This window comes from Apodemus sylvaticus, chromosome 6 (genome assembly GCF_947179515.1).
Source record: "Apodemus sylvaticus chromosome 6, mApoSyl1.1, whole genome shotgun sequence".
NCBI lineage: Eukaryota > Metazoa > Chordata > Mammalia > Rodentia > Muridae > Apodemus > Apodemus sylvaticus.
The window spans coordinates 132,362,830-132,375,443 of NC_067477.1; the positions used below are offsets into that span (position 1 = coordinate 132,362,830).

The 12,614-nt window shown below is 43.2% G+C and overlaps 1 protein-coding gene across 3 annotated transcripts in view; it reads right to left on the reverse strand.

Annotated features, from left to right (window-relative positions):
- Thada (THADA armadillo repeat containing) overlaps positions 1-12,614 on the reverse strand; it is a 295,912-nt gene that overhangs the window by 153,578 nt on the left and 129,720 nt on the right. For 2 of the 3 annotated variants that reach the window (XM_052186487.1, XM_052186488.1), the window contains 2 exons: positions 7,315-7,404; positions 4,978-5,109 (listed from right to left, as the gene is read on the reverse strand). In XM_052186487.1, the coding sequence (XP_052042447.1) occupies positions 4,978-5,109; positions 7,315-7,404 (222 nt within the window). Of the gene's footprint in view, positions 1-4,977; positions 5,110-7,314; positions 7,405-12,614 lie in introns of those variants that run through there. The other variant, XM_052186489.1, reaches the window with a different exon arrangement.

Genomic DNA, 12,614 nt, shown 5'->3' on the forward strand with positions numbered 1-12,614 from the left:
GAGACTCACCAAAATAAGTACTAAAACAATTGCCTGCTGTTTCAAAGTCTAAATGTTCTCAACCCAAGAAATGAGACATCTGAGGATGCATTGATATGTGGGACACAGTGCACAAGGGCACTGAATAGACACACTGTTACCTGCCAATCAAATATGTGCAGTTATTATAGACCACTGGAGGTGAGAGAGACAGAGTCTCTTATGCAGTCCTGGCTGTCCTGAAGCTCTCTATGTAGATGAGGCTAGCTTCAAACTCTCTATCTCCTGTCTATCTTCCAAATGATAGGGTTAAGGTATTAAACGATGTGCACTACTGCCTGCAGCCTTAAAATTATCCTTCTCAAAAAAAAAAAAAAATTATCCTTCTCTATTTTTTTCCTATTACAGACTGTCAACCTCCTGGGCTCTAGAATTCCTTAACACATAAACCTAGGAGTGTTATTTTGTAAGCAGGACTTTAAGCCCATTACACTGAGGCTCTCCTACCTGGGTTTTCTATTCTTGCTGTAGTAGTCTGGATGTCTTTCCCTTACATGTCTGGCTTCATTATAACTGCGTGAGTTAAAACAGAAAAACAGTGCTTTGCTGCTTCCTCTATCCTTATCTCTTTAGGCTTCTCTCCTATGACACTAATCCTGCAGCAGGATACTTAGTGCAAGGCAGACGTTCACAGCGCTTCTCTAACAGGCAACCAGAGAGGAGCACAGAATCCAAGAAGTTCCCAAGCTCATGAGGCCAGAGAGGACAAAGGTGACATTTAGTCCAAGAATTTAATTTGGTCAAAACTTGTTTGAAAGGAAGTGGAACATCAGAGCAGTGAATCACAATATAACAAATGTCAGACTTCATGTTACAACAGAGATGTCCTCAAAGGCCAGGTAGAATGTGGGACCCAGTGGAGAACCTACCTATAAAAAGCACGACTGTGGTTACATATAGTTCCAATAATAAAGGACTGGAAGTCCTTGAATACTTCAGAGATAAACAGATCTGTTCACACACAAAGTTTTGACTAACTAGTTTCACTTTTACATTATTTAATTTAACTCAGTACCCATCTTTGGACTAGGTAGGGAAAGTATCATAAAACACCAATGTCTGTAGCTGTTCGGCGTGGAAGGAGGTTACAGTTTATGCTGAGGAGCAAGCACTGGACACTACTGCAGCATAGTAGTGGTGAGTGACAAGGAAGGAGTGCTCTGCACGTTGAAGAGGGGAGCATCAGGAGCTGATAGCACAGGAACGGGGGCAGGGCAGGGCAGGGCAGGGCAGGGCAGGGCAGGGCAGGGCAGGGCAGGGCAGGGCAGGGCAGGGCAGGGCAGGGCAGGGCAGGACTTCCACCCTGGTGGTCCCAGAGCTACTCTGCTTGCCTTATTTGCCCCTTTAAAGCAAATGTTACCCTCAGTTTATTTAAAAGGATTCTGGGATGTCAGAGCAGCTACAAATAAGGTAGATGGATGGATGCATGGCACACAGGTTAGCTGGAAGTCCTGAGTTCAATTCCCAGCACTTCACAATCTTGGCATACTGGTACACGCATATTATGTGGGTGCTTGGGAAGTAGAAGCAAGAGTATCAAGTCCAGGGTCATCTCTGGCTACACACTGAGTTCAGGAACGTCTAGGCTGCAGGGGACTCCATCTCAAACCCAAAACAAAAACAGACAAACAAGTTCAAAAAACAAAATAGCAATTTAATGCACAGACTTAAAGGAGAGCTCTTGATATCAGAATCTCAAAGGAAGGAGGAACTCATTACTGGTTCCTGTAAGAGCCACAACACTCCAGCATAGAAGACAAGCTGCTTTGCTTCATAACCTGGAGAAGGTGCATTGTTATCATCTGCATTATCAAAGGGAAACACAATGAAACAGAAGCTTTCCTATTCTTTGATCGTTGAGTAGAAATTTGTCTCAATGTAAACAAATGAAATTTGTCTCAATGTAATGTCCACCCCACCCTCCCTAGGTGCAAGATTTCTACAGGTACATTTTTTTTTTTCTGTTATTTGTACTTAGTATTTGTCAGGGAAAGAAAGCAAGCTGATTTCACTTTAAACAAAGGAGAACAAGTGGACTGGGGAAGACAGGTACTGAACATAAATTAAACTAAGGTGGGAGAAGGGGATGCTGAGAGAGGGAAGTGCCCCCAAACAGTGACATGCAGTGAGGCGATTCTCCCCCGGTTAGTGAGATGCTGAGCTCTCAGCTTTCTAGCAGGAGGAGGTATTTTTCACACAGAGAGCACATTAGTCCCGTGCAGGGAAACCACTTCATGCAAGTGTCACAAGCAGAAGTGGAAGGGCACTCAAGAGCCATGTCCTCAGTCCAGGCCTTTGCTCTGCCCAGGACTCTGAAGTCATGGCTCTAGGATGGAACTGTATGGTTTCCTGCAACCTTTCAATGGAAGCTTGAAACCTGCCTGTGAAAGGAACTGAAAGGCTCCAGGCCCTTTAGTCTCAGAAAAGACCTTTACCCTCTAGAGAGCCCGACAAACAGGCACCAGCGAGCTGTAGTCAAGGGGTGCTTGGAGCTTAAATAAAGCACCAGTATTTTGCCTCATGCTGTTACAACTCAGAGTGAGTGGTTGCATGTGAAGGCACTGCACTCATGGAGGGAGGGGCTGGGTGGCGAACAACTGCCACAGAGACCAGAGAAATCCAATCGGTTACGTCTAAGATCCAGGCTGGCCAAAAACAGTAACAGAGAAATAAGCTTGGGTCCTTAAAAATCTTAGATGTATTGATTTTATGTGTATAGGTATTTTGTCTCTGTGTGTGTGTGCGTGCACACACATGCACCTGGTTCCTGCAGAGGTAAGGAGAGGTTGCCGGATTCCCTAGAACTGAAATTACAGGCAGTTGTGAGCCATCATGAATACTGGACACTGAACCTTTGCTGTAAGAACAAGTGTTTTTAACTGTTAAACCGTCTTTGCAGCTTCTTGGGTAGACTCTTCAGATAGGACTGAGGATGCAGCTCAATGGTAGAGCTTGCTGAGCATGAGCAAGGCCCTAGGTTTGACCCCTGACACTGAAACAAACAACACAAACTAACCCAGACAATGTTCTAAGTACCTGGTATGCATCCTTGTATATCTTGTATATCTTGTATATCCTTGTATATCTAGGTGCAATGAGGAAACGAGGAAAGGACAGACACACAGGCACAGAATATATAGGATCAGGTGGTCTAGACTCTCTCACCTGGGGAAGCTCAGTGTGGTTATCATATGTGGCTAAACAGGGAGGCGCGGGTGCTGCACATGGCTAGCTGAAAAAGGAAGCAGGGCTACTATATACAACTGAAAAGGAGGCAGGACTGGCTAATCTCAGTAGAAGTAGTCTTTCTTTGTAGGGGAACAACCTTTAGGTCATGAACTTGGTTCACAATGCGGGTAGTGGAGAGTGGCTGTGAACATTTTCTACAAGCACTACCACTATTCCTACATGGTCGAGAGGAAGGCTTTGCCATCTCTTTGAATCTTACCCAGGGAACTTTCACCCATGGATCTGAGATACAAGAGTCACTGACATGGCCGTACCTATGTCAACAACACCCATTTCTTAAGGATTTCACTGCTTTCTACAACCTGGTTTCAGAACAGTATTTAAATCTTCTATGGTACTGTAATCCTCGACTGTCTCTCAAGGACCATGTACGTACTCAGACCATATAGAAGTAGGCCACTCGGAAGAGGATTTTCAATGAAGTTGCTACAGACAGCAACTTCCTGTCTGTAGGAGCAACAGCTAACAGATGGGTTAATAAAAGCTTCTGCTGAGTGACTGTTCTCCACATAGATGACGACGGACTACCGCATATCTGATGGTGCTGATTCTGTTTGTACCTTTCCCCTTTTACCAACTTTCTGAAGCACTGCTTAGGTGCTCTCTCAGCTCCCACACACAAATGTTTGTGAAGGAGAACACTTCTAAGGCTCTGGAAAGTAAAATTTACCACCCAAGTTTCTAAAATGAATCACCAAATACTGGAGGAGGCAGACAGTAATTTTGTATTAGGAAACAAAAACCAGTCCCAGTGAGTCACCTCTGTGACCACAGATAACACACCAGAGCGGGCTTGGTGGCAAACCAATGGCCAGCCTCACATGTCAGAATCTTGTGTTTCCTGGTTTCTCACACGGAAATGCGTAAGTCAGCTCTGTGAACATAGGAAGCAGAATCCAGGAGGCTGCACAAATAAACACACTCAAGTTTCCTGTTCTTATACTGCTTCGCCAAGTCCATTTCAATTTTCAATAGATACATTAAAGGCACATGCTAGTCAGGAATAAGAAGCGCCAAAGCTGTTTACAATATTACAGCTTCTAAAATGATTCATAAGAAAACACAAATACTTTTAGAGGACCACATGTTAAGGTACATAGTCAAAAATTAAAAAGTGATCAGAAGGTGACAGCCACCTCAAAAGCGGTAGCAGAGCCTTTGGTGATATAGTCCTGTAGTTAGTGTGCATCCACATGCATTCCACGCCTTTGGATCTCCTTTGGCACCCCAAGTTTGAAAAAGAAGGTTGGGTGGGACAAGGGGCTAAGTGGCATTGCTACAGGCATACAAGGTCCTGGTGGCTCTGACTTCTCCAGAGTACAGAGCCAGGTGCCTTGATATTCTTTTACTCCACAGGGAACACATGCTAGGATCAAGCCTGCCCAGCATACCTGTGTTTGCTGGCCCAACACTGTTCAATACAAACCATAGGTGGTGGCTTCAAAATGGATACTTCCTATCCACATCACACACCTACTAGCAGGTCTCCAAGGAAAACACGACCAATAGCCACAGGCTCCCACAATCACAGGCTAAATGCCTTCCTCTGAAGCACTGGCGAACAGTCAGGAGCGATGGCAGAAAGCCTCACTATCTTGCTTTCACACAATGGCTCCCTAAGACAATATATTGATTATAATTGCCCAAATAAGAACAATTTCTCTCAAGTACCATACAACATGACACTACCTGATAATGAAAGGAACGAAAGGAGCCAAGCTGAGTGCAGAGGACGTGCCATCCATCGGTGATGGGTACAATCTCTCCAACACCAGGAGTAAGAGGAACATGCCAGGGTGGCGATCAGGTTCTCCCAGGTCACTAAAAGAAAGTTATTACACATAAAAGATTTCATACTGAAGAAGGCAGGCACTGCTTTCAAACACATTTTGTCACTTTTTAAAAAAGATTTATTTTATTTATATGAGTACACTGTCGCTGTTTTCAGACACACCAGAAAAGGGCATCGGAACCCCTTACAGATAGTTGTGAGCCACCATGTGATTGCTGGGAATTGAACTCAGGACCTCTGGAAGAGGTGAAGAGCCAGTGCTCTTAACCACTAAGCCATCTCTCTAGCCACACATTTTGTCACTTTTTCCTGTTTCACTTTAATGTGCACAAGGAGAAGTCTCTGGCAAAGCAAGGCTTCTGCACACAGCTGTCTTCTAAAGCCAGAGATGCTGGAGCAGACTGTGTGGTCCAGAGCAGGAAATGTGAAGCTTCCCGTGTCTGATGGGTCTGAGCAAACGTGAACAGGCCATTACTAACTAGAACCAGAAAATCCTCCCTGCACAAACCAGCAGTTAGAGAAAAGATATCATGACAAATGTAAATTTCATTAATATAATTACATTTTCCCACTACAGTTTATATGTATTTACACACCAATACAAAGACTGCAGAAAAAAAAAAGGTGTGTGTTCTAAGATATCCATAGAAAAAATTCTACTGTCACCTACAGAATAAGAATGAAACAAAATGATAGCATTTCTCACCACCAGGAGGATCAAGCCATCCTGCCAGCCCCACTTTGTTTTTTGAGACAGGATTTCTCAATGGGACCTGGAGCTCACCCAGTAAGTTAGGTTGGCTAGCTAGTAAGCCCTAGGGTCCTTCTATGTCTGCATCTCCAGGGCCAGACTTACAAGTGCACATGGCATTACAGCAAGCTTTTTATATGAGTATTAGTGACTGAACACAGGTCTCCAAGTCTTCACTTAATGAAAACAGTAAATCCTCCACCCCATCTTGATCCCACCCTGAGACAGGGTTTCTCTGTATAACTATGGCTGTTCTAGAACTCAATCTATAGAACAGACTGGCCTTGAATTCAGAAATCTGCCTGCCTCTGTCTCCTTAGAGATAGAATTAAAGGCATAAAATTTTTATGTGTATCTGTGTGTGTGTGTGTGTGTTTATGTGTATGTGTGTGTATGTAACCATAAAGACCAGAAGAGAGTATCAGATTTCTAGGGACTGAAATGACATGGAGTTCTGAGCTTCCTTGACTTGGATACTAAGAACAGAACCCTGGGTTGTGAAAAAGCAGCAAGTACTCCTCTGAATCATAAAGTAATGTCTGCAGGTAGTCTGATGCTGTCTTCTGGCCACTATGGGTACCCATGTGCATGTTCATACTAACATGAAGGCAGACACATACATACAACTAAAAACAAGTTGTTTATTAGGATATATTAAGTATTTATAGTGATAATTACTTGTGAAATTTCTGATGGTCATGTATGCCCTCCTACTGCAGATCCCCATATACTTCTATGGCTTTCTTTAAAAGTGACCCACAAGTTTTATTCCAGTTGCTTAGAGAAGCATGGGTGAAAGATTATTTACAGGCCCATGCTTACCAATAGCTACACCACCGTGGTAGATCCTCAGGGAGGGGTGGAGACTCAGGTGCCCTTCACCTTGCTTGTTTTAGGTTTCCCCCCTCCCCTCTGTCTGTCTCTGTCTGTGTGTGTGTGTGTATGTGTGTGTGTGTGTGTATACTTGTGTGTAAGTCAGAAGACAGTTTCCAAGGGCTGGCTCTCTACTTCCACAATAAGGTCTTAGAAATGAAGCTCAGGTTTTCAGGCTTAGTAGTGGGTGTCTTACCCCCGAGTTATTTCATCTGCTTCATTGTCCATTTTTATTTTACAAGTGTTTTGCATGTATATATGTCTGTATACCTCACTGCACCTGGTGTCCACAGAGAAGGCACTAGACTCCCTGGAACCAGATTTACAGACAGCTGTGAGCTGCTATGTGGGTGCTGGGAAGTGAACCTAGGTTCTTAGGAAGAGTGGACAGTGCTCTTAGCTGCTAAGACTTCTTTCCATAGCTCCTCCTCTCCCAATGTTTGTTTTCTGGAGATGGGTCAGGCTGTGTAGCCCATACCTGGTGGCAATCCTATCTCTATCTTCTGAGAGCTGGGATTATAGGCATGAGCCACCCTATCAGACCTAAAATCATGATTAATAAAATATTTCACATTGTGACTGCATTTCTTCCAGTGTATTCTCAACTTACCTTTCCACTGTATTGGCTACAGTTTCCAATTGTTTGAGAAGAAAGGGATACAGTTCTGGGAAACGAGAGAAAAACTCTCTTCCTGTCATTCTGTGGAGGGAGAAACAAAAGAGAAAACATTACCTTTTATAATTCCCCTTCAAAGGAAAACAACTACTTAATGAAACAGTTGAAACGGAAACCTACAACATCTTACACTCATGGTCAACACAAATGATATACAATTCCAAGTACTTTGGATGTATGGACTTATCTTCATAATTAAGATGCTTACAAATATATACGTTCTGTGAACCAGCCCTTGTTTGCACAACTGATTTCAGCTGCAATTACAGGCGACAACTGACAGACTGCGTCAACTTCAGTGATGGAGGAGAGACCTGGAACAAGGCTTCCCAACCTGGTGACCATGTCATTTTGGACCAAGAAAATTTTCAGAGTGAGGGATGCCCTTTGTGCTGCAGAATGGTTAGAAGTCTCTGAGGTCTCTACCCACTACATGCCAGTAGCACAGCGTCCTTCTCTCTGTGACAGTGACAATCTTTCCAGATACTGCCAAATACACTTGGTAAGACATAATGACAAATGACCTTGGAGAATAGCGACCAGAAGGGTAGGCTTGGAGAGTGAGTTCCTGTAGGGACTGTTCCAGCTGACACTGCAAGGATTACCTTTTCCATATTTATAGACACTATCTTGAGCTCAGAGAAGGTGCTAAAAATAGTTTCTCAAGCTGTAAAGTGGGATAAGACCCGCAAACTTGGTAAAACATTTAGGAAAAAAGGCTGCTTATTTCGGAAAGTAAACAGAAGTCTTAACTATTAAAGAACTACTCATAACCTGCCCGCGCCCTTGTTAATGAGACTCAAGCCCCAGCTTGCTCGGCAGCGGCATTTCCGCAGGCAGCAAAGTGCCAGTCAGTCCACACAGGCACACAGACTGCCTGCCACCCAGATTCATGATTCCCACGGAGCTCCTTCCAGCCAGCACCTGCCTCCCCAAGCAATCACTCATTTGATTTCTATTGCCACAGATTAGTTTCATCTACTTTAAACTTACACAAAAATGTAATGGTATATTTTATAATTTGTCTGGATTTTCTCATTTGACATAAAGTCTCAATGTTGTGGAGACTTGTCCACAACTTGGCTACAGCAGCAGTTTATCTTTTTTTCTGGTAAGTAGAACCCACAGTGTGAATTCATAAGTTTGTAATTCATTTTGTTGGCAGATATGCGTACCTTTTATTTGGGGGAGGGGGATTCTGAATACAACTGCTATCCTGATATCCTCAAACAAGACTTTTCTTGACCTTTTTTTCCACTTCTCTTAGGCTATTATCTGAGAATAACCAATGTAAAATCGGAATACTATTTAAAAAACTCATAGTTTCCCAAACACCTCCATGACTTTATACTCCAAAAACAAAGTAAAACTTCTGGAAGGTCTCTACTGTTTGCAGCACTTGCTAATGGCTTTACCTTTTTTTTTTTTTTTTTTAAATTTCAGCCAAATGCCAAACTTATGATATCTGTGATTTTGTTCACAAATCCTTGATGACTGACGATGCTAATTAATCTTCCTATGTTTTGGCCATTGTGTGGCCTTTTATTCAAATATTACCCATTTTGCAAACACAATTTTTCCATACACATTCCACATCCCCCAACACAGCATATGCTTGCCTGCTGAGTCACCTTATTCTCATAATAATGTCTTTAGATGAGAAAAATGCTAAATATTTGATTAAGTCCAACAATTTATCAGTTTTCCTTTTTATGATTTATGTATTCTACAACCTAAGAAATCTCCACCTCCTTCGGAGGGTTTTTTGTTTTGTTTCGGTTTGGTTTTGGTTTTGGTATTTTTTTCCTGGAAAGCTTTATGGTTGGCTTTCACACTACAGTCTAGGATCCAGGTCCATCTCATATGAGATTTTGCATTCAGGCGTGCTTTCTTTTCCTCTCCCCCCCTTTCTTCCCTCCCCTCCCCTTTCTTTCTTCCCTCCCCCTCCCCTCCCCTCCCCCCTCCTTCCTTTCCCTTCTTCCCTCCTCCTCCCCTCCCCTTCCTTCCCTTCTTCCCTCCCCTCCCTTCCCTTCTTCCCTCCCCCCTCCCCTCCCCTTCCTTCCCTTCTTCCCTGCTCCTCCCCTCCCCTCCACTTCCCTTCCCTTCCTTCTACAATGTGGGTCCCAGGGACTGAACTCAAGTCTTCAGGTCAGCAGCAAGAGCCTTTACTGGCTAAGGCATCTTAACCTGCCCTATCACATTTTTAATAAGATGGTCCTTAATGAGAAAGATAAAGATGCACTTTGCAAAGGGTTAAAACATTGAATGCTACAAAGATTAAACTCCTAATGTGTACAAATGCAATATAATTCTAAGAAAAACTCTGTGTCCCTGCCTGTCTCTGTCCCATCTCTCCTCTATCCCCCCCCCCCCCCCCGCAAGCTCCCCTGCCCCTGTGTATACGTGTATAAGAAACAGAGATTTTAAACTTTTCATGGCATACCATGGGCTAAGAGTACAGTACAAGTGGGAGCTCATCCAGTTAGGTCTCCGGACATATCAGAACTACTCAGCTACAGCAAAATCAAGGCTGCCTTGGGCCACACGTGACCATCTACAAACAAAAATGAACTCCAGAAAACCAAATAAGTAAGCAAACAAGTCAATAAGGATATGATAACTGATACCAAGATTAAAATGGAATCTCACCCTCCCGATATATACAAAATTAAATTCTATTGTATCTAAGGCCTGAAAATAGCCATAAAGAAAAATACAAAATAATAAAAACATGAAGTTTTTGATTGTCTTAGTTTGGATTACTGCTATGAAATAACACCATGACCAAAGCAAGTTGGGAAGGAAAAGGTTTAATCAATGTACACTTCCACATAATGGTTTCATCACTGAAGGAAGTCAGAACAGGAGCTCACACATGGCAGGAGCCTGGAGGGAGAGCTGATGCAGAGGCCATGGAGGATGCTGCTTCCTGGCTTGTTTCCCCTGCCTTGCTCAGCCTGCTTTCTTATAGAACCCAGGACCACCAGCCCAGGGATGGCACCCCTCCCAATGGGCTGGCCCTTCCTACAGCTGGATCTTCTGGCATTTTCTTAATTGAGGTTGCCTCCCTTTCAGGTGACTCTAGCTTGTGCCTAGTTGACAGAAACTAGCCATGACTCTAATCTATTTTGAAAAGTTGAACATTTTTTTCCTGACTATAGCTGTCATGATGCTTCAGGCAGCTTAGGTGCTACAACTTCCATGTACCTAGGCCACAGGGTAACTAGAAGATTCACACTTAATTCTGTTCAATTACCTGAATTCTGTAGCAATTAGACGATGGCCACTAGTTTGATGATACTGCATACTTTTCCTAAATAAAGCAGTCATAGTAGAAAGGGTGGGAGGATTTTATAAGAATGAAGTGTTCCACTTCTACGCAGCCCTGAAGTCACAGCTACTGAAATAAAACAGATGCTGTGGTGGCAGCAGCAGAAGAACCATAAGTGGCCCAACTTTTGTAAACTCTGCAGTCAATTCCTTTTACTATGAGAAAGATCACAGGGTACAGACCATTTCAGCCAGTTTTAACTAGAGTACTCACTAGCATGAAGGTCACTTAGGTTTGCTCCAAGACCCCAGGCAGAACTAGTATGCACAGGAAATTGTCTGCAGCTTCAATCTACAGGTTAAGAGAAAGACTGTATAATCACATACAGTCTTTGAGGTATCTAGATTAGTGCCCAAGGCTAGATGGAAAGGTAATATAGAAAACCACAGAGAGTCTTTTGGTTTACAAGATTTGTGATGCTAATTTGATCTCAGGTGCTAGGGTCTGCAGCTAATGCAGCTAATGTTAATACTGAAGGTTGTATCCATTTCACTGACAGCAGTTTAAGTTCATTAAATGATGTATTAGACAAAAGGCATGAATTTAATCCCAATTTGTCAGTCAGATTAATGAAAGGAACTAAGAAAATAGCAATCTCATGAGAAAATTCTCCAAAAGTCAAGGCAACATTAGAAATAAAGCTTTTCTCACTAGTTTACAGTTTGGTTCTAGTTCACCTCAATAAGGAAACAGGCTGATGTTTCCTTAGACATAAGAAGTACCTGAGGTGCATTTTTCAGAGACAGATAGGGCAGCTAAGATAAACCTGTTTATCTATGTATTCAAAACTAGCCAGCAACCATTTCAACAATAGAAGGCATTGAAGGAAGGAAGGGAGGGAGGGAGGGAGGGAGGGAGGGAGGGAGGGAGGGAGGGAGAGCGAGAGCGAGAGCGAGAGCGAGAGCGAGAGCGAGAGCGAGAGAGAGAGAGAGAGAGAGAGAGAGAGAGAGAGAGAGAGAGAGAGAGAGAGAGAGAGAAGGAAGGAAGGAAGGAAGGAAGGAAGGAAGGAAGGAAGGAGCAGGCAAGCTGCTCCACCATCAGCCCATCCTCCTAGAAAAAGAAAAGACAATCCTACCTACGCTGTGAGCAGGATAAACCTGGCAGCCTTGGTGGAGACAGACAAGCCAGAGGGAAGCTGAAAGCAAGTCACTGAGCATTACTCAAGGCTGTCAGACTGTGTGAGACACAAGTTAACCCTGCTCTTAGCATGTAAGGACACATTAGCCAACCAAGGAGATGCCTGTTGGGGCTTCTTTCCCAAAATATGACCATAGGACACCAAAAATGGCATCCAAAAATATACTTCATAGGCGTATGCTGGCTTGGCTGTTCTGAAAAACTAGTCACATGGGTAACAATCAGAGATGCATACTATAACACTTGTGTCTCTACATAAAATCTGCATTAGTGACAACTCGTATGTAAGAAAGGGCTGCTCAGAGGCAGCTGATTTGGAAACATGGGCACTTTCACCACAGAAATCACTCCCTTTAACTACCATAACCCCAAAACTCTGTTTCTCTTCTTTTTTGTAGTTGTAAAGAAGTTTCAATCTTTTGGCTCTTCTTCAAGTCCAAAACTTGTGGGACTTGTGCATGTGCATATAGCGAACATGTTTTTACCTTTCAGTTGGTTTGTCAGTCTGCGTCTATATATGTGCTGTATGGTGCCTATGTGTGGATATGTATCACAAATAGCTCAGGCATGTCCTTGCGTTCTACCTTGAGTCTGGCTAGGTGGCCCATGAGCTAGCTTCCAGGAAATTCTCCTGTCTATATCTGATCTACCATAAAAGTGTTGGAGTTACACATACACTTTACTGTGATCAGCATTATGGCCACACTAAGCCATCCTCCAATCCTGAAATGTGTATTTAACTGATAATCTATCGTATATCCATTTA